Source organism: Hylaeus anthracinus, unplaced genomic scaffold (assembly GCF_026225885.1).
Source record: "Hylaeus anthracinus isolate JK02 unplaced genomic scaffold, UHH_iyHylAnth1.0_haploid 5, whole genome shotgun sequence".
Lineage (NCBI taxonomy): Eukaryota > Metazoa > Arthropoda > Insecta > Hymenoptera > Colletidae > Hylaeus > Hylaeus anthracinus.
The window spans coordinates 9,060,506-9,085,956 of NW_026535322.1; the positions used below are offsets into that span (position 1 = coordinate 9,060,506).

The 25,451-nt window shown below is 45.6% G+C and overlaps 1 protein-coding gene across 4 annotated transcripts in view; it reads left to right on the forward strand.

Annotated features, from left to right (window-relative positions):
• Positions 1-25,451, forward strand: part of LOC128896078 (beta-1-syntrophin) — a 319,965-nt gene that overhangs the window by 157,537 nt on the left and 136,977 nt on the right. For all 4 annotated transcript variants that reach the window (XM_054159243.1, XM_054159246.1, XM_054159247.1 and 1 more), the window contains one exon: positions 17,520-17,708. In XM_054159243.1, coding sequence (XP_054015218.1) covers positions 17,520-17,708 — 189 coding nt within the window. The remainder of the gene's footprint in view (positions 1-17,519; positions 17,709-25,451) is intronic.

The window sequence follows — 25,451 nt, forward strand, 5'->3', positions numbered from 1 at the left end:
CCTCCGGTTTTTAAACGTCGCGCCATTTATTTCGGAGGCAATTGACTATCCGTTTCTGATTTTTCTCAATATTTACGAATCTAAACATGGTATTGCCGAAGACACAGGACCCTTCCCAATATTTCTTTCTCCAATTCGAGTTACTTTGCGATCGTATTTAAGTTAAACACACGTATCGCGGTAGTATCTTTCACAACATCCACAAAGCCTCAATTTTCGAATGCACGAATCACGCAAGTAGTTAGTCCGCTCTGCGTCTTTTTCCAGGCGTTCAAATTTTACATCCAAGGCAGAAACCGCCCTGCATTTTCACTCTGCCCTGCCGCGCACTTCTACCCAGGAATTAAACTCTCGCGAAGGGATTAACATATAAATAGCCATTATCAATATCAAAGGCCGCGAGGCACCCCCAAAGCGCCGCACGAAACCCTTCCGCGCCCTTCCACCGTGAAAACTACACTACCACGTTAGTTTAAGTATCGAATCTGCGCGATGAACGGCTCGGTTCGTTAAGCCGACATCTTGCCGGTCCTATTACGCGAAAATTTAATGGAGATCACAGGCGTCACGTGGCGACGCCAAGTACGAGCGTGAAATTTTGATTGTATCCGCGATGATCCAGTATGCCCGCCATAACGTAGGCGATGCATACATACGGTCATGCGAACAGTGCTTCGACGTATGCGCTGCACCCCCTCGATCCTCGAACGACATTTCGCCAGATCACGCCAATCCCCTTGATTGAATACATCAGCATTCATCAGGGTCGAGTTTCAGCTCCGATGTGTTTGTTCCGTGACGCGATACTGACTCCTCGTGAACCCTGGTGCATTTTTCCCCTTAGGATCCAGCCGGAGGGTGACTTTCCTCTGACTGGATCGATCGCTTCATCGATGTCGAAACGATAGAAGTGTTTGCGGCCATCGTACGTGGGTTTTCTCCGATAGGCATAATGTGCAGAAATTCTCTACGTGTAACGCAACGATACCCCGAAAATCATCCCAATTCGATGACAAGAGATTCGCAAAGCCATCGCGGTCACACGTAGTGGCATGTACGTCGTGCCAGGGTTTCTATTGAATTTATTTCGTAGCTGGCCGGCGCACGTTGCTGATTGCAGCCACGTCAAAGGGGTTGGCGAGCAGGGTTGCTGGCCGTACCACGGCCGTTTTGCTCGCCGGTCACGTATTCCTGCATCATTTGCTATGGGTTTCATACCGGCCATAACTCTACGGATATATCCTCCGCCCAGTCAAACTCCCAGCCACCGCTCCCGCAACCATGGTCGCCCTTTACCCGTGGAAGGCGGTGAGGCAGCGCGAAGGATATCTTGCAGAGGGGTTGCAGCTCTTAATCTAAGGCGCATTCATCGAAACCAATCTGTGGACGTGTTGCGAGACGGTGGTGCAAATTAATCAACCCCTTACGCCGTTGCAAGGGGCCGCGTCAATTCCGGGGACGCGTCGCGACGTCGTCTTTTGATTTTCATTCAACGCCAGCCGCGTTATTAATTCGCGAGGGGTTACAGCGATGATTCAGCTACGGGGTTCTTGCGATGATCGTGTTTCTCGCTAATGTATTTTCTGACAGAGTCGAGTCGCGTACATTGCATTCGCTGGAGTTAATCGGACTGTCTCCAGGCCCGAACAATGCAGCAATTGTCGTCGGAGTTAATCCAGGGAGGGTTGAATTGTCTTATGAGCTGACGATTGGAATCGTTTTGGGATTGGGTGACGTAAATCAATTTTTCGTGTACGGTGGATTGTTATTTTTGACAAAGGTTTGCGATATGTATCTAATTTATACGTACAGCGCCTTGCTACTTTTTAACCCTTTGCGCTCCTATGTCGAGCGAGGCTCGACAAAAATATACCAAAATTAGAAAATTCGAACTGCAAAGGGTTGAAGTATCCATTCATCGATCGATTCTAATTAGTGTTCTCCAATTATGTTTCGAATTCGTACATGTCAGTACGTTCAGTGTTCCTTATATCGAAGAACACCAGGTACAAGGTCATTGATGGAATAATATTCGAGCACCGTGGTTTCTTCGAAGAGTTGTAAATCGCGCAATGTTTACGGTCAGGTCATCGACCGCGAAGCGTTTCGTCATCTTGTTTATATCCTCGAATACCTCGCGCCAAATGTTTCGGTGACGTAGAACTAGTTTTTGCCGCAATTCGGATTTCCCTCATTTCGATCCCCTCTCGCTACACGACCATTGTCCCAGTCGCGTTTTGTCCTTCGCCGTGGCAATGCGCATCAGTGTCGCGTGAAACGTCGCGAAATTTGAGTATCGCGTGTGCGCTCCATTTTTCACGTATATTCGAAAGTCGAGTGCTATTTCTGACTCCTTGGGTGTTTTGTTCGCGCTGTGTTGGCCCACCAAAATGGATCGTTTGCAGTCGTTTCACGGGTCGACGGGATCCTGAGAGATACAGGTATGGAATTCATTGTATAAATATTGATATTAACCGCTTGAGCGTCGAGGCGCAACACCCGACGTAGTTTGCGTTTCATATTCGCCAGTCGTGAATCAACGGACGCAATTTGCGAGTACGTGCTACTTTATGGAACATTTTTCCGGGAATCTTCTCCTGGCGTTTCTATTTAAATGTATATACAGTCGGTCACGAAAAGATTCGAATGTCGATGCTATTTCCATTTTTAACCTCTTGAGAGACAAATTTCATATGGGCATTTTTGTTTGTCCTGATCGAATACATACAAAATAATTCAATTTTTATCTGTAAATCGATCTTAACATACGTACATGCTGTTTCGCTTTGATATTCTATATTTTGTTAATTCTAGAAGATATGTCTCAACTTTTCATTTGTAGAATAATTACACATATTGTCCAAAAATTTTCGCGACCGACTGTACCCGTGTTAGACGATTCTCGTGCTTTTAATTTCAAATAGATATAAATTTTGATCACCTCGCGTAAATAAATTCTCTGAGATGCTTGTTACAATTCGCGAAACGTTCTTTGTGTATTTCCTACGAATCTAATTTTTCGAGGATATTCCTCCCGGTACCACGTCCTTGATATATTCATCGACATTATCCGAAACTGATAGGGTGCTCGTCGCTGTTAACCCATTCACTGCCAACTACGTTTCGTAGTCCAAATTGATTGCAATTACTCAAGGGATAAGTTTACAGCCCTTTGAGTCACGAATTATTGCAAAAGAAGGTCGTAAATTTTCTTTTTAAAGCAATAAATTTAATATTACTTATTATAAAAATAATAACCTAGATTACGCATCTGTATTAAATCTTGGCGCCCAAGGCAAGAACTTTGAAAACGCTTTGTTTGGCAGTGAATCGGTTAAACGTTACGCTTTACTTTTGTTTCTTCGAATTAATTAACCGAACATTTTTGCAAGTTTCGAAAAACGTGGCACGGAACATTGAAAACTGAACCCTGTTTCCGTTTCGAATTCCCACTGGAAGCGCAATTTCCGTGCCTAGGGCGTTCTGTCTCTGGCTGATAAAATCGTTCAATCGCTATTACGTGTGAAACGAAGCGACTCCAATTAACGAATGTAGTTCACGGCGGGGGCCCATTAATAGATTTGTTTCTGCATTCATCATGCGATCGATTCCGAAACCAATCTACTCACGATGGACGAAACAATATTGCGAATCAATCGACCATAATCATTTTCCTGGATTTCCTTTCCGAGCTCTCTCTCTCTCTCTCTTTCTCTATAGTTCAGCTCGTTCTTTTCGTTTCTGGAACACACACGGACGAATTCCGCGTCTTTCCCCCTTTCCCTTTTTCCGGGGAAAGCATTTTCTCGATCGAAAGCTCGCTCGTCGAATATCAATGTCCCGAGCCACTAGCCTCGAAAACGTGGACGGAGATACGCCTGTTGCGAGAAGGATGGTTACATCGCTTCGAGGGGAGTTAATAAGCCGGAAAGGAGGCACGAATTCTCCGAGAGGGAACTGAAAAACAAATCGAGCGTGTCCTAAATCGTCGGTCGTATAAAATCGATATATTAAACGTAGAAATTAATTTTGTGCCTTTCCAAGATACTTTTACTCTTCCCTCAGTTTCGCGACTCAAGAAAGCAGACAAAGTTGCAAAACCAAATGTGTGTTTCGCTATCGTGAACTTTTATACTTTAATCTATAATTAAAATAATTAAACGCAAAATGCACTCGTAATTTAACGTACCAAACCAACGAGCAAATACTTGTACTTAAACTACGGTAGCTTCGATGCTGAAATTCTGTCTTCTTTCTTCGATCGATCGACGACGATCATAGTCAATTTAAAACGCCAATAAGATTATCCTCGCGCAATGGAACACGTAGAACGTCAGGAATAGGACTCTCAGAAACGGGACAGGATTTACATAGTAGTTTATTAATATCGTCGTGCAACGATCATTGAGAACGCGGAGTGTGTTTGTATTCCTTTTTTCCGCCGGTGTATAACGTTTACAACGGCGTTGCCGCGGATCTCGAATCGCTCGTATAACGTTACGAACACTTGGTAAATCCTTTTGTGGGTATTACGTGCTTGTTGAGGAAACAACTGCAATAATGCTATCATAAATTCAAATTATTGCGGTTGCCGCAAGATCTTCGCTACCGCCATCTCTAGAGCGTGCAGTGAACCGTGGTTCTGCTGCAGAGGGTTGCCCGTGGTCTTCCGGTGATCTTAACCATCCCCGCGTATACTCTGTACAGTTCTGCTAATGTTTTACGACTGCAACAAAGTAGAGTCCCCGGTTATGTTTCTCGAAGCAATTATGGAGACCGCCGAAGGGCGAGGAGAAAATGCAGGAAACGTATATTGTTTAGCGATCTCACTGTATGCGACTTCTTTCACGGTAACGAGTGAAAGACTAGGGTATCGATTCGCAAGTTCGTTCCAATATTACGCAGCGATAACACTAAAACAGCGAAGGTTTTTTTTTTAAATTAGTATTCTTGAGACAGGGAAGTAGGTTTTGGTGTTGAGGGTGTACAAGCAATTATCGTAGCTAAAATTCAAAAATTTTTTTTCGACGCTTAAATACAGTAATAATTAAAAGGCAATTTTCCAGTCGAAGTATCGGACTTTAAACACGAAAAGGAAGTAATGGAAATTGATGATCGTTTTGTTTATCGATGTTTCCCTGATGTATAATTAAAGTATAACCCGCGTTCGCAGATGTCGATACCGTAAAATACTATAATTAATTGTTTAAAAGTCGCGTGACACTCGACTTATGCGACTGATAAATTGCACGAGACGCATAAAACGTCGCGTCTCGACGCGCTCCCTCAATTTTCTCGACGTTTATCGGAGCTCGCGACACCGACACGTTACGTTCTGTTTCGAATCTGGAACGCGATGAATATTAACGAGACGGGAGTCATTGTGCCGGAACGGAACGGCGACGGAAGAGTGTGTTCGCCGCGGGGCGTGCAAGACGACACGACACGACACGACACGCGAAACGGAGAAGATTGTGTACATAAGATTTAGCGTCTTGAAACGCAATCTCGGCTGGATGGTTAACTGCGGTACGCGATACACGACTGCTGCGTGCTCCCCTGTCTAAATAATTACGGCGTCGCGGATCTCCGAGATCCAGAGACGCCGGAATCTCTTGCCTTTTACATGAAAAAAAGAAAGAAAAGACCTCGTTCTTGGGTAATCGAGTTGTAAACTTTCCAAGTTCTTGTTCTCTACAGGGTGCAGGCAGTTATTGCAAATCCCTTAATGTATCATTGGCATTTTTAAATATGTTTTGATACAACAATTTATATAGATATCGAGTTATATTTACATACAAAATCTAGAAAAATATTCTTGAATTTTGGATACGGCCCTTTCTGAATCGCGAATGGTTAGCTTCGGTCTGCGTCTTTCAGGATATATTCTTTCGGCTGCGAGTCTCGAGGGAATGTTTCCGAAAACAAACTTTATTTCCGCGAAACTCGAATCTAGGGTCTAAGCCAACTCTGATCCCGCTTTCTCGAAGATTGAATCCCAGACTGATCTATTTTTCCAATAGTCCTTCGGATGCCTAGTCGTCTCGTTTGCAGTTTTTCGGATCGAACGGTATTACGAGTTTGTCGACGATTTCCTTCCTCGTAGCGATATTATAATGTACCCGGAAGTTTCATGTACCGCTTATTCTCTCGATACCAGCCCTCTATATATCTCTCTCTTTCTGCCTCGCGACTCTACTTGGCTCCGCAGCCAACGTCGATTTCTCATCGTCAGCCGTTTCTAGCTACCTTTATGAACTCGGGGAAATGATTAACGAGTAAAAATATTGTACGGAATCGGGAACACGAGGTTGCGCGTTCGCGGGGGTAGGATTATCGAGCGGGAACCTGCAGATTCTCTGTCTCCAAGGACCGTCCTCTAGGAACCGATACGAATCAATCTCGTTGGGCACGGCTCGCGTCGAGTTTCATTTCGCTTTAGTGATTTCCCGCAAAATTTTTATCCGTGGCTCGTCGAGTACGTATCGAGTCGCGAACGGCGCTTCTCTCGAGAATCCCACAAATTAATTCTCGGCCTTTGCCGACTATATTCGATATTTATTCGCAAAGAAATAAATGCAAACTCGAACGTACTCTCATTTTCCACGCATATTTGCCATCTCACAGGCAATCGATGAATTAATAATGCTTTTTAGAGTTCCTTTCGATTTGAAACGAAGGCAGCGCCTTAACAGTCGTTCCACACGTTCCAAACCTCGTTTCGTCGCGACGCGAAGAATTAAGGGCGAGTTCGCTTGTCTCTCCGCTCGCGTAGGTCACGTATATCGATGGAGCGCACGCAACATTGCCCGCATCCGGCGTCTTCCTGAATTGCAAATACATTTTATTCGTATGCTCAATGGTTGCGCGACGTTTCACCGCCGTGTGCTCTCGCGAATTCGATTCCAGGGAAGCTTTTAAGCGTGAAACTCCTGGGTAACGCATGGCAACAATTTTCTGATCGAGAGCTCGCCCCGCGCTTGTTGAATAGACTATAATGGCCCGGGACGGTTCCGCGAATAGTTTCCTCGCTCGCCTATTTCCCTCTTTCCCATCTGTGAATTTCTCGTCGAAATTACTCGCAGCTGCGATCGAAAAAAGCCGGAAAAAGGAGCGCGCAGTTTACCGATGAAACCGTGCGCCCATTCAAGAGGTGCGACCAGGTTACGTAGGTTTTTTCGCGCTTCGCCGCGTGTCCGTTGCCTGTTAATGCTTCACCGGCCGGTCACAACGCCGGGCTATGCTCGAATGGTTCTACTCTTTTTCGTCCAAAAAATTCCCTGTTGTTAGAGGCCAACACTTTGGTCATCCGTCTCGATCGACGTTGAAACGATTCGTCTCGTTCTTGACTCGGTGACTCTTCGTTAGTTTTTAATTAGAACTCGCCGGATACCTGCCGTAAATGATTGAAACAATTGTCTGCCGTTTTGGAAAGAACGCGAAAAACGAAATTGCAGTTTGTGGAAGAGCGAACGGTACTCGAAGTACTGAGTTTACATTACATTCACATTCAGTATGGAATAAGAGAACGTTGAACTAATTTTATTCTCCACTCGTATGCGCGATGTGTGTACCTTTTTTTTCGGGAATGATCACCCTTTCTTTCGGGTGAAGATTCCCCGAAATACCTCGCGAATCCAGCGAAATTCCGGCACGGATTAAAAGGCGAAATAAAAGGGAATAGGAGACAATCTATTCCCGCGATATTTGCTCGGGAAAATATCCGCAGGACGGGTCTGCGGACGGGGAGCGAGCTGCGAAGCTGCGATTTCGGTGCTACGGTGGTAAGGTCGTTTAGATAAAAGGAAGGGAAAGGTGCGATATTGCAGGCGTATCTCGCCGCTCGTCCTGGGACCAATACCCGTTTCGAACTCTTTTCTGCGATTCGCAACGAGATTCGAACCCTTACGAGGCGAGAACCCATTTCTCTCTCTCTCTCTCTCTCTCTCTCTCTCTCTCTCTCTCTCTCCTCGTGCCTTTTCTTTCCTCGACGGGTGGCGCGTCGTAAAGCCTGCGTCGTCGAACAGCTTTCTCAAAGGATCCGCACACACGGCCAGATTCCTCGACAGACTTCTGAGTCTCGGGCAAATCCTGACAGCCACGTTGGTTGGAGAGGTTCGCGCTGGCTCCTTGAGGAAATTCGATGGTCCCGTGAGTCATCGCGATTGTTCTTCCGCCCTTTTATTTTCCGATAAGAATTTCCGATACGCGCCGAATTCGTCGCAATCCTTCCGAGAGCACCTTTCGTTATTTCGCTCTCTGGGACGCGCCAAGTCCCTTCAGACGTTCGTTTCCTCGGCGGATTTTGTCAGGGTGCGCGTGGAACGTTTGAGAAAGCGTCGGGATTCTCGAGAGTTGCCGCATTCGTGTTTTCAGAGGCCCTGGATAGCCCGTGCGCGACGTAAATTGCAAATTCGCGTTGTTTTGGGACATATTGGGCGTGGGAATTAATTCTGTGCGTTTCAGAAGCAACCTGTACCTGTCCTTTGTGTAAATAGCACAGTTATAGTACGGGTATGGCGATCCCGAGGTGCCCGAGCACCCTGGGCTCCTTTTTTCGCGAGAGCCATGAATTCCGCCATCCTAAGGTATTCGCTCAGTCGGAGATTGACCAGAAAGTCCGCGACGTAATCTTTGCGATGCAAATAGCGAATCGTGGAAATCTGCTGGAGAGTTTAACCAGTCGCATTCTTTTTTCCGGTTGCATCGAGCGGGAAACAACGGTGGTAATTTAATTGGGACGGAATCGCTTGCCACCGAGACCAAGAGACGCTCGAGTTTGTTGAACTTTGTTAAAACGGAAATGCTTGTCAGTTGGAGTTTTAAACGAATGAAATTGCGGTCGAAACTTACATCGAGATAAAATGTATTTCATTTTGGTTGTACTATTGCCGTGTTTAATTCAGCCTGGAGGAGACGAATCTGTTTATTTCTATAAAAAGATTGCCGAGCATCTTATCAAAACCGAATAATGAACAAATCAAAGAACACAAATAGCCGTGGAAGCATCATTTGACGTTGACGAACTTTAATTTCAATGGAGGAAAAATACCTGTACATATTTTATACTCTATATTTTGTACTCTTTGCAATTATTCATGAGAGTCAATGCTGCAAATTATTACTCAAGATAGTCCACGATCACGTTCCACAATTTATAACTCAAATACACTGCGTATCAAAAGTATACGAACAGTTGGCAGTTGGATATTGGAGGTTTCAGTATATACAGTAACGTTAATTGTTTCCATATTGAAATATAACAGGTGTCTAGTATTTTTTTAGCACGTAAAACTGATTTTCACGAAAAACTATTTCAAGCCACTGAAACCTCAAAAATCCATAATTTTGACGTCCGTTTATTTTACTTGCTCAGTTATCGATTAATCGAGCGCGCACCGTCGCTGTTTCTTAGAGATATATAAATAAAAAGATTCTCCATACCTCGTCGATTCGGCGCAATTTCAAGTTACCGATAACTTGGGTAAAGTGCGACGTTCGGAGAAACGGAATCGTCAAGCCGCAAATCTCCCCCGGATGCAATCGAGTACCGCGTCAAATTTCCAAAAGCCCGTTTCACGAAAATCCCAAAGTTGACGGTGCAATTAGAGGCGTCCGCAGATGCGTCGACTCCCACGGGAGCCGGATAGTACGTAATCCCGGAGTTCTGATCAAGGATGATCACCGCGAAACACGAAACGAGAAAAGCTACGTGTCGATTGGGTCTCGAGACTGGCCGAGGGTGAGGGGAAAAATATCTATCGTCCAAATTTCTCGTCGAACGACGGTTAAAACCGCCCAAAAATCATTTCGAACGCGTTCGACGAAAGATCTCGTACCTTTTGGAACGTTACTGGAATGAAATGGCGATCGAACAACGCGATAGAGCCGAATCTCGACGAATTGAAGATAGCCAGGTCGACCATAAACCGCGTGCCATTCATTTCGAACGTCGTCTGAACGAAAAATTAATATTACACTTTATCTACTGGGAACTTATTTACGGGATTTTAACCTCTTCAACGAACGCATGTAGGTGAAGGGGTTAATACAATTAATTTCTAGATGAGAATCGAATAGAACTCAAATAGAAAATAGCTGAAAGGGTTATATTTTTAATAATAACGAGTAGTTTCTATTTTACATACTTTTCAAGTACCTGACCTGATTTTCGAATCGGAAAAAGTAGAAAGGCTCCTGCTAGCGTGACAGTGCTCGAAACGGTTGAAAAATCTTTTTGATCGTCGGATCGAGAGAATCGAGTGCCCGTTACAGGTTGCACAGTCGCGAAAATACTCGTTTCACGAGGCTCATAGGTACGTGTACGTATTGCCGCGCAAATATCGGCAATTTGTCGCTGGGCCGATTCCCTAGCGGCGCCGCCCCTCGCTTTTGCCTCTGTTACATAACCGCCACCAGCCACCCCTGTGTAGCTGCACGGTTATCAGCCCCACGTGCATACACAGCCGTTCAAAAGTCTCGTTGCGCGTGTTAATGAACAAGAAATTCATAAATTCCGCTGTTATAGACTGATTGACGCAAAGGTTCGCATGAAATTGATTGCTGGGACCTTCGTTTTCATTAACGCTTTCGGGTCTCTATTTGATTAATCTCTTCGATAGTCTGCAACGTTCCCATTTTCACCTTTTCCGATACGACGTGCTCCATCTGTCTAATGACATTAACTTGCATTCGTCTCGCGATGAAAAAAATATCGTACAAATAAGTAGTGTTACTACTTATTTCTATAAACTACGGTTTCGTTTTTAGATCCCTTTCCATTTTTCCAAAAAAAATTTCTGAAGAGCTACCATTTTTCAACCGTTCGAATCAAATCACTCCCGTAATTCATCGACTTTGCAAACACTGCGAACGTCGTGTCAATTTTTAATCGAAAAGTTTCTTTCCGTTTCGTTTCGGAGTGTCAGGTTCTCGACTATTTTTCGGTTCGGTTCGATCATCCAACGACAACCCCCACATCTCTTACCGTTTGTTCATCTGTCTGCGGTCAAGAGCGCCATAGCTCCCCTTGATCGCCACCGTCAACTTTCCGACACCTGTCTTTTTCCTCTTCATTCTCAGGCTTCCCATCTTCCTCGTCGAGAGACTCGGCTGTCCGGTCATCTATCAATCTAACCGCGCACCTTTTTCCGGTCGAAATCCCGAGCGAAGCGTGGGTGAACGGCCGCCCGCAGCACCGCGGTCGTTTGTCCACGAGCAACAGCGAGGGAGATGGTTCTCTTAGCACCCCGTGAATCACCCCTTTCTGCTGTATTCGCCGATGTATAACGGTTGAAAGCCTCGATCGAGAATTTATACCCGCGGGTGGGGAAATTCGAGCGCTCGAAATAGATGGCCAACGATATGGACCGATGCTTGTCACCTGCACAACCCCCGAGAAAAACAGCTTCGTCGCCTTCCTTTGTCCAAGAATCTCGTTGATTAACTCCTGCTCGTTCCTACCAGCGATCCGCTTCTCCTTCGCGTCTCCGGGAATTTATCAAGCACGCGAGACTCCTCGCGGTCTCTATCGTGCAGCGTTTCCTCGATACTTTAAAATGATATTGCGTGTTTGTGAGATTTGCATAGTACATTCGGAATTTGTACTTGGAACTAAATATCAGTTTCATGCCAACTTGATATGATTACTTAGAGGGGAAGTCTGGTTCAGCCAAGGTTTTTTACCAACACATATCGTTTTAAAACAAAAGTATTACACGAAAGTATTCTCCACATGGTTAGGATGATTTTTAAGCAAACACAAATAGACGATTTTTTAGACCTGTTACATCAGACTCCCTCCTTAATTTGCCAAAATCGAAACAATTCTTTCTAAGGGAAAATCTTCCCCTCTTTGAATAAACTTTGGGGCGGAGAGCTGTGCGTGCGAGGAAATTTGAATGTAAATCATACGATTACCCTACAGCCACGAAAAAAGGGCGGAATCCCAGGACGATTCCTTGTAGGCGTTCGCCTGCTGGGTGGGAGAATAAAAATCTCGAGGGATCGGTGGCGTTTCCGCGAAAGCGAGGCGTTTAATCTGGCGAACCCCCAGAAAGAATTCAGCGAGCCAGAAGGGGTAACAAGCGAACAGACAGAGGCGGAAGATTTGAGAATCTTTTCCTATCTTATTTACCAGATCAAAGGGGAACACGCGAAAAATCTGGTCCCGATAAGTCGGGAGGATGTACCCTCGAATTCTAATATATTATATATACCTTTGCAAACTGCGATAACGTTCGTAATATACAAAATCAATATATCTATTAGTTTCTGTAATTCCTCATGGCAATTGTGCGTCAACCTCTGCGAGTATATAAATTTTCTAACTGGAATTCAACCTCGAACCTAGACCCAGTGGCTCGAGTACATAAATTAGCTCTTCGGAAATGACGTTGGAGAGTACCAAAGTTTCGTTCAATTAGTAGTTATTGCATACAGCGTTACTATACCCCGATCGACGTATTCAAAGAGTTAAATTTAATTACATGTTCGAGGTTCTTCGCGTCCGTCCACGGTACCACCTCGTCTCTCATTGTAATTACTCGAGAAACTGTGCGACCGCCATAGTGGTTACAGAATTCCAAAAAAAAAAACTGAATCGATCGTCTTGGTTTCCCGAACAAAGAGCAATCTAGCGGCGGAAGTCGCGTAATTAAAGGGGGCAGGGAGGGGGACGCGAATTTCCCCGAGTTCGCCAGACTGTTGACCGTTGGAGCGAAAATAAAAATCCAAAGAGGCGACCGGTCGTTTCCTTCGGGGGAAAGTGTACTATATCGTTTAATCGGTCGAATGCGAATCACGAGAAGAACGTACAACGGAGCGACGTGATGGCCGAGGAAATAAGTACAAATGAAAATGAAAGGAACACTATCGCCGTCTGCGATATTCCCGTCCCCCTATTTTCTACCTTTATTTCCCGTTTCTCGTGCCAGCCTTTTCGCTCTTTCCCGGCGACGTTCAGTTCTTGTGAAAAGCATTGATTTTCAAACGAAGTTTCTTGAATCGATTCCTAAAAAAATTAACCAGAAATTCATCGCCGTTTACAAGTTTGCATTCAAAGTAGTATGTATTCTACTTCGAAAACCGTGACAATACTCCAAATAAACAGAGACGTCTCAGCGTCCGAACACGCTCCTTTCGCAAGATCGGAGCCGAATGCGAGCGATAAAATGCTCTGTTCTCCAGGAGCAGAAGCCCTTTCCATTTCCAATCGATTTATTCAAGCGCACACAAGGCGAAAGACCGTCATCGCGATCCATTGGAGACGGACACACGATGAAATATCCACGGGACACCTCGAACGCCACGCTAAGGCGTCTCTTCGACCGTGAATAAAGAATACAGGCCGTTCTTTTAGCCGAGGCTAAGATTCTTGCGGTAAAATAGAATTCCGATGCGACTCTGTCCGATCTATAAATGTTCATGCTTCAAGATACTTTTAACCAGAATATTCAACGTTGTGCAGTCACGACTAGGCTACTGTGATTGAAAAACAAAGAAACGGAAAAATAATAAAATATTAGTTGTAATCTTTGTTCGATTGTCCAAAAGAATAAATGGAGCTATTTGTGATATTCCCGATATAGTCACGATGATTGTCAACGTAACGAAGATCCTTAACCCTATGAGCTACGTTTACTGTAGGATCGTGAATGCCATATTCGGGTATAAAATTCTTTGCGCCTTTTCATACAACCTGTCTGACTCCTGTTTTCCTTGTTCGATTCGAATTCTGTATCGCGCGTCTCATACGTTATGATAGGTTGAAGGGTTAATCCTACATTTAAAACGGCACTTGTCAATCCCAATAGCCACCGCAAGTGGCGAGTTCCACCAAAGCTACTCGTCTCATTCACCAAAGCATAGTCCTTCGCCTCTCATTGTCGCGTTAATAATCGAACAAGCACGGATCCCGGCGAAGCTAGCCGCTCATTCGACTATCGATTTCACGGTTAGAAAGCCGCTGGTAATGGGAATCGCCGCCGAAGTAGTTCCTTTACGAGCTACCGACGTTTTCGAATCCCCGTTCCTCAATTGCGTCCTAGAGTCCTTTGTACTCCGATAAGAAACACATCCAGGAACCGTAATTCGCCGATTTTTGTGAAACTTTTGCAGAAAGTAGGCGTTTTAAGATTAATAAGTAGGGTTGGTACTGTACTGTACTATTCTACTGTCCTTTCGCGCCTCAGGTTTTCGTCATACTCGTTCTCACAGTACGAAAGAAAAAACGTGTGATAATTATGCATGAACCTAATAGTACAATCGACGTTCGACGTAAATCGATTCTGTTAGTGGAAATTAATAACGGATTACAGAGATATCCCGTTCGCTGTGTTCTGGACGACTATTGGCTCGCCCGATAAATTATGGCCGACGAATGGATCTGAGACGATGGTTCGGCACGATCCATTTTTCATCGGGATTCGAACTTTGAGAGACGATTTCGATATACCGCCGCGATCCGGGATAAATTTCCGTGCAATTTCAATACGGGATCATTCCCCTTGTAGACGCAACCCTCCCTCTTTACCGGAGGCCCGTGTATACACTGCAGAGCCACAGGGACGGGGAGTAAGACGAGTGGATGGGAATCTCGCCGGATATTAAAAATATCTTCCGTCGGCAACGGACAGCGATCGACTTCCGGTTTATCCGTTTTACTCTATTTTTAAGGCGTCCCGAGAGCTCGATTGGTCGTTCCCGAACCATGAAATGCCTCCCGTACCCCTACTATCTGCTCCTCGTTCCTTGTTTTTTCGTGCCGAGTCTCCAACGGTGACGCGTCGAGATCTCCGAGTTGTTTGAAATTTTCTTGCGCGTTTCGTTATTTGACGAAATTCGCGTTACATCATCCGCTGCCTCGTCCACGCGATGCGACGTTTATCTCGAAGATTGGTCGCTTCGTTGTTTTACTATCATTGAGTTAGTTGTTACGGTTGTCGCAAGATGGTAGGTTTCTTGCGAGATTACGAGAAATGAAAAGAACACAAAATTGGGTATTTTTTGAGAGGGTACACACAGTTGTCATATAGCGTGTCGGCCAACCGTGCATCATTCTCAATTATTTTAATGCACCTGAAGGAAAAACGGCATCGCTCGATCCATCTCAAATTTAATGCTCTCTTTCGAGCTGAACAAATAGGCGATGTTTCAAGAGCGTATGCGCCCGTTCAAACACCGAAAATTCCTAGAGGCTTTTGGTTCTCCGCATTTAGGTTGCTCGTGGAAAGCTTTAATTGCCATACTCTTAACCCGCGCTACTGTTTACGTTAATTTCCCTCGCTGGAAAACAACTATTTCGTTTCCAGCGCCGGAAGAAGTCGCTAATGGCTGAAGTTAGCGCGGGATGCGTTCGCGATAAGCGTCGTTGCGCGTACGAGAATGCGGAAAAAGCACAGACGGAAATTGCGAGGTACGTTATCGCGACCGTCGATAAACTAAACGCAGAGCAGTAATAGGGCATATTCAGCTATTTTTATAGTTGCCGACCTTTGACCGAATATCGTTCGTGACGTGGTGTAAATTTTTTTTACCAGAAAAGATTCCAAAATATTGAAATCAGTATTAGATGAGAGCCTTTTCGAAAACCTCGAACATTCTGAAAAGATAGATTTTCAAACGATAACCGAAAGATGGAAAAAGATTATAGAAGCGGGATCGTTCGTACGTTTAGAATCGAAATAAACATAAGCTTTCATTTCGTTAACACTGTCATTACAAATAGTTTCCATCTTCTCCATCAACTTGTATCCCTCGCTGACGTTCGACCGATAATCGAATCCGCGAGCACGAAAATCCGCGGTTACGCGAGCTGAAATCGAATTCTCTTGGAAATCGGGTCGCCAAACAGTCGATTCTCGTGCACCAACGCGTCTAATTATTAATAATGCGACGAGTCAGCGTGTAGACGGATGACTGTTGGCCGTTCGAGTGGGATTGGTTGCGCGGGACATGCATTACGGGCCACGGTGTCCGTAGCTTATCAATGGGACATCGTTGAAATTGCGTCCGTTTGATAAACGAGATCCGTTCGACGTATGACTCTCGCTTGGAAAAGAATTGGCGAGATACGCCGCTGTCGGGCGAATACGCGAAGCGGATTGAAAAGCTTTGGCGGTGAATAGGGGACATTGGTTCTATGTCGTAGGCAACGGCCATTTGAATATTAGAACGTAAGGAAGAGAAACTTGTGTGAGTGGTTCGATTCGATCGGAGGGGAAAGTCTGGACTTTGATCGCGGTGTATGTTTCGTGGCAGGGGTGAGCAACCTTTGGCGACGGATTGCCATTTCAGCTATTCCTCGTGGAACCAATCGGCTTCGCTGAAATGCACAGAGACGCTTTCGATGGACAGACGAGAAAGTATCTTTAACACGTTGGTCGCCACATTGCCGAGAAATCGGTGACAGGAATTTTCATTAAGGAATTACAAAAATTTACTCCGAAGGTGTGGCGTTAATTGAGATAAATCTGGATAGGATTCGTGAATTTGGCAAGAGCGAAGAAATAATATACTACGACGTGTTAATAGGATAATTTTAATATTTTATAAATTACAATTTTTGTCGGGTTACTAAAAGCATAAATTACGTTGAGAAATCGAAGACATAAGTTTCAAGTGTAAGAAATGTAGAACGGAAATGCAGAAATGTTTGGAAATGTAGATCTTTTGCGGAACGTTCGGTTTTGGCTGCTTTTACGAGATCCACGGATCCTTTCGGCGAGTTGCTGGGAGATTTCGGCTCGCAGGATCGAGAATCGAAAAGCAGAGTCGAAGGGTCGGCGAGACTCGTAAATCGGCCGCGGGGGCCGGATCTCCGTTTCGCATCGAGGCGTCGGTGATACCGTACCGCGGTCACGTACCGACCGTTTCAAAATCCAATTTGTCGTTGATGTTTCGATGTCGGTGCGGCACCGGCGCGATTACGTACAGGACGAACTCGTTAAAGTTCGAAGGAATACGGGGCCTGGCGGCCGTGGGAGCTGCTTCGAGTCGAGGGGAAACGAAAACGCTGCAGAGCACGGGAATAGTCTGCAATCCTGACGCGAGCTAACCGAAATACTGGAACATGTAGCGCACGGACCGAGGGAGTGGAAGAGTAACCGGCACCCCAGGCGAATTTGCTGGGTATCCGTAAAAACCGCTCGTAAAGCCGAGATACGTTCTCGAGGAGAACGTGGCTTAATATCGAACCGATCAGGGGAATATTGATCGCGCCAGGCCTCGTTTCGTCGCGACATTTCCTCCCTCCTCCGTTCGGTCCTCGTTACCGAGCGATCTGAAATTACGCGTCTCGAATTTCTCCGTACACAAAATGCATGTTATCCGTTCGAGAATTGTCGGCGGTGATTCTTACGCGGGGATAATATCGTAGTTTTAAAATGGCGAAGCGATTCCAGCAGCTGTGCGATGGCATTATTACAAACGGATTACGAGACGGGGAACAGACTTCCCGTCTCGAGGAGAAATTTCCTGGCCGTCGTCGTTCACCGTTCGGTCTGTTCCGTCTGTTCCAGTGAAATATCTGAGGGAGGTGACGCCGTACTTCAGGAAGGCTTCGATCATCCAGGAAGTCGGCTGGGAGCTGCAGCGCGGTTTCCTCAGCGCGACGCCTCCTCCGCCGAAGTCACCACCGCGAGCGGATACTCGTTATCTGCCGCTGCAACTCTGCAGACTCACCAGGGCTCATCCTTCCTCCGATACTGGTAAGTACTCTCCAAGAATATCGCGCGAGCAGCCGTGCATGCACGGGTTAGCTGCGCGATCGAGCTCGGCGTGTAATCGCGAACGGTGATCCGTCTTGTATTATATTCGTCGTAATCGAGATAAATAGCAACGAAAAAATGTAAATAGAACAATTGTTTCTATTTACTCGTTAAAAAGAACGAAACGTTTTAGCGTGCAAATTATTTCACAGTAACAAAAATAATGAGTTACAAATTATAGTCGTAATAACAGAATTACCTGAAAGTATTATTTAAACGAATAAGTTCGTCTATTCTAATAAATTTGTTGTTTTAATGCGACGAGTAAGCAAAAGCATGACAACGTTTCGATGATGAAATTATTTTTCTTTCGCGTTTATGAATGGATTAACTCGATTACGTCGCGCGGGCACTTCGATTCCAGCTCTTGCTAACCGGGTCGAGCGTCGTTCCTCCCTCATAAAAATTCGGAAAAGCTTCTGAATCCGGAGCGGGGAAACGAGAAGCGCGTCGACGTAACGACAAACGTCACCAAGAAGGCAGAGCGCGTTAATTAACGTTGGCTCCCGTTAAAAGGGATCCCTCTGAGAAGAAGCTGACAACCAGCGGATGGCTGTTTCGCGATATCCATCTCTTGCGCTTTTCCCAGTTGCTTTGAAGCTGGATGTCCCGCGTCTTTCGACATCTTTCGAAATGCCGGCGCCGCCTAGAAAATGTAGCTTCGAATGACACCAAAATAAAAGTGCAGCGCGGATAGAAATACGTAACAGCTTGTGAACAATTAAATTGCAGTGGGAATGAACATTAATATGCGAACATTAAAAGACTTGGATCTACAGTCAGTCCTATAAATATTCATACCTTCTACGTCTATTAAAGAATTCTATCTAAATTGAATGACAGGTTTAGTTAAGTTAAAATTCTTAAATTGAATTAAGGGACGAGAGGACCCTGTAGAATTTAATTAGTTATATTTAAATATTATGATTAATATTTTTGATTTTAAATGTAATAAATTTAATTGGGAGGATTTTAAAATTTAATAAACATTAATATTTAATTATCAATTTAATTTAGACAGATTTCTTGAATAGGTATAGCAGGTACGAATATTCATGGGACTGACTGTATATTACATACATTCCCAGTAGTTCTAGAATGAATTTGTTACTCAAACATTTCTACGCGTACCAATTCTTGCTACGTTTTAATTTAATCGTTTACAAGCAGTTGCACGCATTTTAGTTCCTTTGCATTGTGCCACGCGCTATCCTGTACTACTCGATAGAGCACAAAACAATTAAACAATTTCTATATTTTACCATTTCGAAAGTTGGAGTACAAGGTCGCCGTAAAAAGAAGCGAGTCCGAGAACCATCGCGTCGCGGCGCGCAGCGTCGGGAAATCAAATAAGCGGTAGAGAGAATTTCTCTTGCCCTGCACGTTTAGAAGTAAACGTTTCAGCGGAACGTTCCCCAGGATTACGTGCGCGGCGCCGCGTTCTCGTGGGTGGGCGCGGGTGAACTGCATGCTTCTCTCGAGAAGTGCGTGCTCAGCGACCGAGATAATGACAGCCATAACGCAATTAACTCGTTTCTGGGATTACAGTCGAACGAGCGCGCGCACGATGTGCCGCGAGTTTGACAGTCAATTATCGTTTAACGAAACGCGTCGGCGGGTAGCGCGAAAATATTCCTCGCGATTGTTCGTGTCGATGCGATAGCGGTATCCGTCAGAAATGTACCGATAATTATCGTTTATTATTGTTTTAATTGACGTGGACCAGGGCCTTCAGCCTCTGAGCAAACGTAATTAGATTCGCTCAATTTCTGTTCCCACGGATAATTAACCCTACTAATAATATAATTAAGTAGTAATATAATTAACATTACTTTTTCGGTATCGATTTTTCGGTAGAGCTTATTTTATTTTATTTCCGTTCATTTATATTACTTTATCGGTTTATTAGTATCGATAGGACGTGAATTCAACATGTGAATTCAGTACCACGTGAAATATTTTTGCATTCAATTGAAGAAAAGTGTCGTTAGGACTAGTTATTCGCCCCATCACAGTAGAAATACCTTGTTACCTTTATCAAAACACGAAAAACATTGAAAATTTCAAGTGTTCCTAGGTCGATAGCCAGGAGCTGCACAAACAGAATTATTCGACCCAAGATTTTTTTCCAAGAATGTCTTATGTTTTTCTTAGAGGAACTCTGGTCGCCGCGAATCTTTGATTTTTCAATAATAATGTCCCCGCTACGAAAGTCTCAGAAAACACGCGATCCACTGTTGCTTATTTACCGTGCAGATGTATTATTCAGTCCGAAGTACAGGCAGAATATTCCTCGCCCTTCGTCTCCCATTTTTCTCCGCGCTAAATAATTTAAATCTTTCCGTGCCCCGTCTCTTCGAACGATCTCTTTATTCCAAGGGCAGCTCGCGCATACCTAACTTTTCGACCGACACGAGACGGTTCTGAAAACTGGAAGACAATCGTGGAGGAGCTCGTTCGCGTGCATAAGTGGCAAGGTGGTGAGTGGCTCTGCGGTTGAATGGATCTAGTTTTCATCGAGATGCTGCCTTTGTCCCCTTTGCTCAGGGGACAGTGACAAAGAAAGGGTTAGAAAAGTGTGTCCTTCGTCCCTGCGATCCGCCGTCGAGTTAATGAAAGGCTAATGGGCTCTTAATCCCGTAGAGCCGGTCCCCTTGGTTGGCTCCCCTCTGATCGTCAACCCTCTGACGTTTCTTTTTCCATCGTTCTTCCGTCCCCTTCGCTGTCATCGGTATCTATTCGTTTTCTTCCGTACATATCAACCTCCTCTCACCTTTGCTCCGCGTTTCATTTCGTTCGAAAGTTTCATAAACGAATTCTCTGAATTTCGTCACGGTTATTTCGTCCTTGGCTTTGCTCTGCCGCCATTATCGAACAATTATTCGAGAGAGCTTTTTCTCTATTTTGTCCCCCTGGTCCCCCACGGATTTCTTCGTTTGTTCTCGGCTCGGAGTCTTTCTTCCGCTGGAAAAGGTTAGCCTCTTGAGAACGGTGTGATACCAGGCGTAGGGTTCGGCTGGTCGTAGAAACTGATGCGGAGAGGATGATAGAGGGTTGTCGGGAGGTAAAAGGGAATCGTTGCGGCTAGGAATTGAGGAAAGCAATCAGAAACGTGCTGTATCGCTCGTTCGTATCTGCCAGAGGGTTAGCTAAGCTGTGCCACAATGGGGGTGGCTGTTTCCGATACGTTGGTATTTTTTTTTAAGTATACGCTGGCCGATCCCGTTCTCCTCTGGGACATCGTCCTGTTTATTCTGCGTTGGTAACAGTCGTAAGCGTTATATCAGAACGAATGTACATGGATCGTCAATTTGTAAATTCTGTTATCGAGATAGAGCTATCGCCAAGCTTTGCTCGATATCAACGCAATTAAGGAACCTGTATTTACACCGTTCACGTGACCACGGCTCGCAGATCGAACCGAGCGTTGGTTTCCTCCCAATGGGAGCGCGTTTCGTTCGTTGGAACATATCAACGATGCATTAGCGGATATTTTATGGACACGTCCGTGGCCAGACGCTAGACAGAACACGGTTCGAGTTCTCGAGTAACGAGAAAACGAAGTTACCGTTTACCGTGGGCAAACACCGAATCGACGGTAGCCAGACTTGGCGTACGAGGAAAAACGGTGAAAATGAAAAAAAAACCAGGGGGGGCTAGGGATGAAAAGTGGGTCGGAGGAATATCGGCTACAGTCGCTGGATCTATTCGAGAATTAAAACGGACTGGGTGGGCGTGCGAACGGTACAATGAAAATTGGCTAATTGAATTAGCGAGCGGCTGAGAGCAACCGAATAGATAGAGGCTTCCATAATCCAGGGGTCCGTCAGATCTAACCGCCGCGGGTTCCATTAAAAGAAAGAGTCGCGGGCGACCCTCGAACGATGGGAAGAATAGTTCCCGCTTCGACCAATTAATATCACCTGTTAATTGTACGAATATCGAGGAACACCGATTGGCCCGATGCGCGCACCGCGCGTTAATTTGCGAAATTCACATCGCCGCGAACGCATTTCCATTATCCGCGGATACGAACGCGCTTCCGTGCCGCTCTTTAATGAAACGGCGATGGCAAAAAACGGTTATTCATCCACGCGCGAATTTTCATCGTGAACCGAGCCACGATTACGCTCGCGTCGAAGATTTCTTATAAAGAGAGGTCACCGAGCGTAAAGCTGATTTTTTAATCAGCATTTAGAACGTTAATACGACAGTTAATTTCTCTGCATGGGGACAATTATTGAAAAATTATTAATCTACGAAATTAATGCATGCACCTGATAGATGAAAATGTAAAGTAGTTCAAGGAACATCGACGTATGCGTATCACCAGCGACTTCGCAGCGACCACTCGCGTTTTCGAATCGGTCAGAGGAAGCTTGACCCGATTCGAGGGGTCGCATCGCGATGCACCCCCGTTCGATCGCATTTCCGTTCAACGAGCCCTTTAATTAAGGCCCCGGAGTGGCCGGCACTCGAACGAAGTTCGCGATCAGGGCGTATTCGCGGGTTCGAGTGGCCCCCGATTCGCTGTCGGTACCTCGGCGTACTTTCTTCCAGCCCCCTTGAAGCTCAGCGAAATCGAACGAACTTCTCATCGACGTATTTAGTCTCCTCCAGTCGATTCGCCCCGGCAGCCTCTTCCGCGTGTATTCTATTCAGAGGGAAACGCGCGCACGGACGCCCAGCGTCGCACAGACAGCAAGCTGGAAATCGGCGAGGGTCGGCGGAGGCGGCGAGGGTTCCGAGTCTGGCGGAGGGGCAGGCAGGACGGAGGATGCGAGAGTTAAATTAGTTTCCGGGGCAAAAGCTGGCTGCCGCCTGGTTTTCAGGGCTAACCCCGTGTATAATTCCAGAACAGCTCCATCAGGCCGGAACCCACGAAGAACCTTCCATCCAAACCATCTACCATCCACCGCTGACGCCGCCACCACCAACGCCGCCGTTATCAACCATCCCTCCGAACCCACCTCTTGGCCCGTCCTCTTGCGCGTTCGCCTCGCTAGACTTCGCGGGGGCTGCAGTTTGCGAAGTTAATTACCGTCGGATAATTGCGCTCTATATGCCGTCCGTCTGATTAATGATCGTGGATCAGCCGGTTGTCCCCTTTTGTCCTCGACCGGCTCGGACAGGTAGCGATCGCCTTCCGTTGATTGTCGCCGAAACGAGCCTATTTCGGCGTTGTTGTTTCCCCCGTCACGTTTCCAGAACGACTTTTCGTTTTCGAGTTCCATGGAGATGACGCTAGCAGATAAATCTTTAAATTACACGCCTTTCGTGCCCTCGAAAACTATAATCTTTAATATGGCAACGTACGATACGATAGCCTATTTATTTCCAATGTTGGTGTCGCGAGTTCTGGTCGTCCAAGTCCTTGTCGACCATGTACGATCTAATTTAACCTCCGTGCATAAAGAGAGAGTACAGTAAATTTAATTACTCTGAAACCTGGTCCTTGTTCCAAAAATAAATAAAGATGAATTCGTCCGAACGTCGGGAGATGACCACGTGGAAGGTGCGCGAGCGTATCGCGGCGGTGGACAGAAAAGAATGCGAAAGTTTCACGGGGATGATAGTGGGACGTGCGAAAGGGAAAAAACAGGAGGGACATTGGTAACGAGCGTTCTGGAATTGCGGTGCTGTTATCGGTAACAAGCGGAATTGCATTGTACGCCGAAGCCCCTCTGGCGAAGCTCTCATTACCATCCCGCGTCCTGCGAATCGCGGCCGATGCAAACGCGAACGGTCGTGTTGGCGCGTGCACCGCGCGTGTGTAGCATGCGTACGACTATTATCACTCCGTGTAGACGGCGTAGACGACGTTGCGAGGCTCCCATTATCCTCTAATATCGTTACACGAGCCGCGCCGCCACGGTTTGTAGAAGCGACGGCCGCGATAATGCCGTAACGCTAACGACAACGATATCGTTACGGTGATCGTTGTCGTCTATGTCGTCGTCGTCGTCTGTGACGTATCACCGCCACTCTCGTTCCTCGAGTCGATCGTTATTTAATAACGGGAGGTTCGCGGAAACACGGCTCGAGCGCGTATCCCGATCCTGGGACGGGATGTCGCGATCTGGATGAGTGCTATCGAACTTCTCGATCGTTGGGAGATAGTTTAATCAACGCGGTGCGGTGGCAGCGTTAGTTCCGTTAGCTCGTCATTAAGGTATAACTTTGAGAACTTTAACACCAGAGCCACGCGTTTCGAGATGGAATTAATCATACGCTGGGATCACGATTAACCGGCTTAAGTCTCGTTGGGACCGTGACTTGAGGAGGGAAAGGTGAAAGTGTAATTTGTAGATATTTGGAATTGAGGGGTTCAAATTTTTGGGTAATTAAAGAAAACGTTTTGAAAGTCAGATGTTTGAAATTTTCTTTCTATTTCTTTTTCATATCATAGCATAGGTACCTATTTATGAAATTACGTCGTTCCGGGTTCCATCCTTCATTTTCAGAGGGGTAGGGAGAGGATCAATATTTGGAGCTCCCTCCTTATTGCAGCACACCCATCAATTTACAAATAATTTGAGAATATTTTTCTCTCTGCTGTCCTCAGGGGCTGCAGCTATGTTTGATTGTGAATGTAGCTACAGTACGGGTTTGGCAATCCCGAGGTACCCGAGCTATAGGGGAAGGGGACAGTACATCCAACAGACATTAGAGAATTATGAACAGAAGTATGTAAGCAAATGCAAAGTAAAGTTAAAGCAAGAATTGAATGAATGTGAAGAACGAATAAGTCTGATACATTAGATGTCAAGTTAGGAAAGTTAATTATATCGAGGCTCCACCGTACATACAGTTTCTTATTTAGTACCTCTGATATCTCGTCGACAATTCTTCTCTTCGAAAGGGTAGAATAGTTTCGTGTACTTGTGCAAGATCGAAGGGCTTCGAGTTACTTTGCCTTCAGAAATTGACAACAGTTTCGTAATTTCAGCAGAGGGAAGTAAGCGTGCGTTAAATTACCCCCGAGCTAAGAGCAAAGTTTCGAATCCGGCCTATCGATTCCTCGATGTCGGCGAGCGGAGACGCGGTTGATTCGGCCTGTATCGATCACCGACCACGGTTGGGAGAAGGGTGGAAGCGGGAAGCTGTCGTCGAAATTACGTATCGTCGATGTAAACTTTACGTCCCGATCGCGGTAACAGATTGCAGCGAACAACATTACCTGACCGAAGCATCGGTCATAGGTAACGATCGCGCGGACAGCGGTTATGCGCCGGCGATGTCCTCGTCGACGGTCAATTTTATGCCGCTGGTAATAAATTTAACGCCGCGGTATGGACAACGATTGCACCGTATTGCCTAGTTCGATGGACGCGACTGATAACCTTTTATCGTAAACGCAAATACGCCGGAGCGTGTCGCGAGGGTTGTCGACGTTTCCGCGTCCAACGTCTTCTAATCGACGCTGCGTGTTGAAAAATAGAGAGACTCAGCGGGGCAACTCGAACGTTAATACTTCCTTCTCATCGATGTTTGTTTCGTTTCACAAGTTGAATGACATGAATGCCTTGCATACAGAAAATTTCTAAGTGTACGCGCGTATACGCTTACAGAATTTCTGTAGCACGTTGATCGCCAGGTCTCCTACGCATCGATGACAGTGCTTTTCACTGAAGAACTAACAAAATTTAATCTGAAAGCGAAGCATCAAAGGAGCAAATTTAA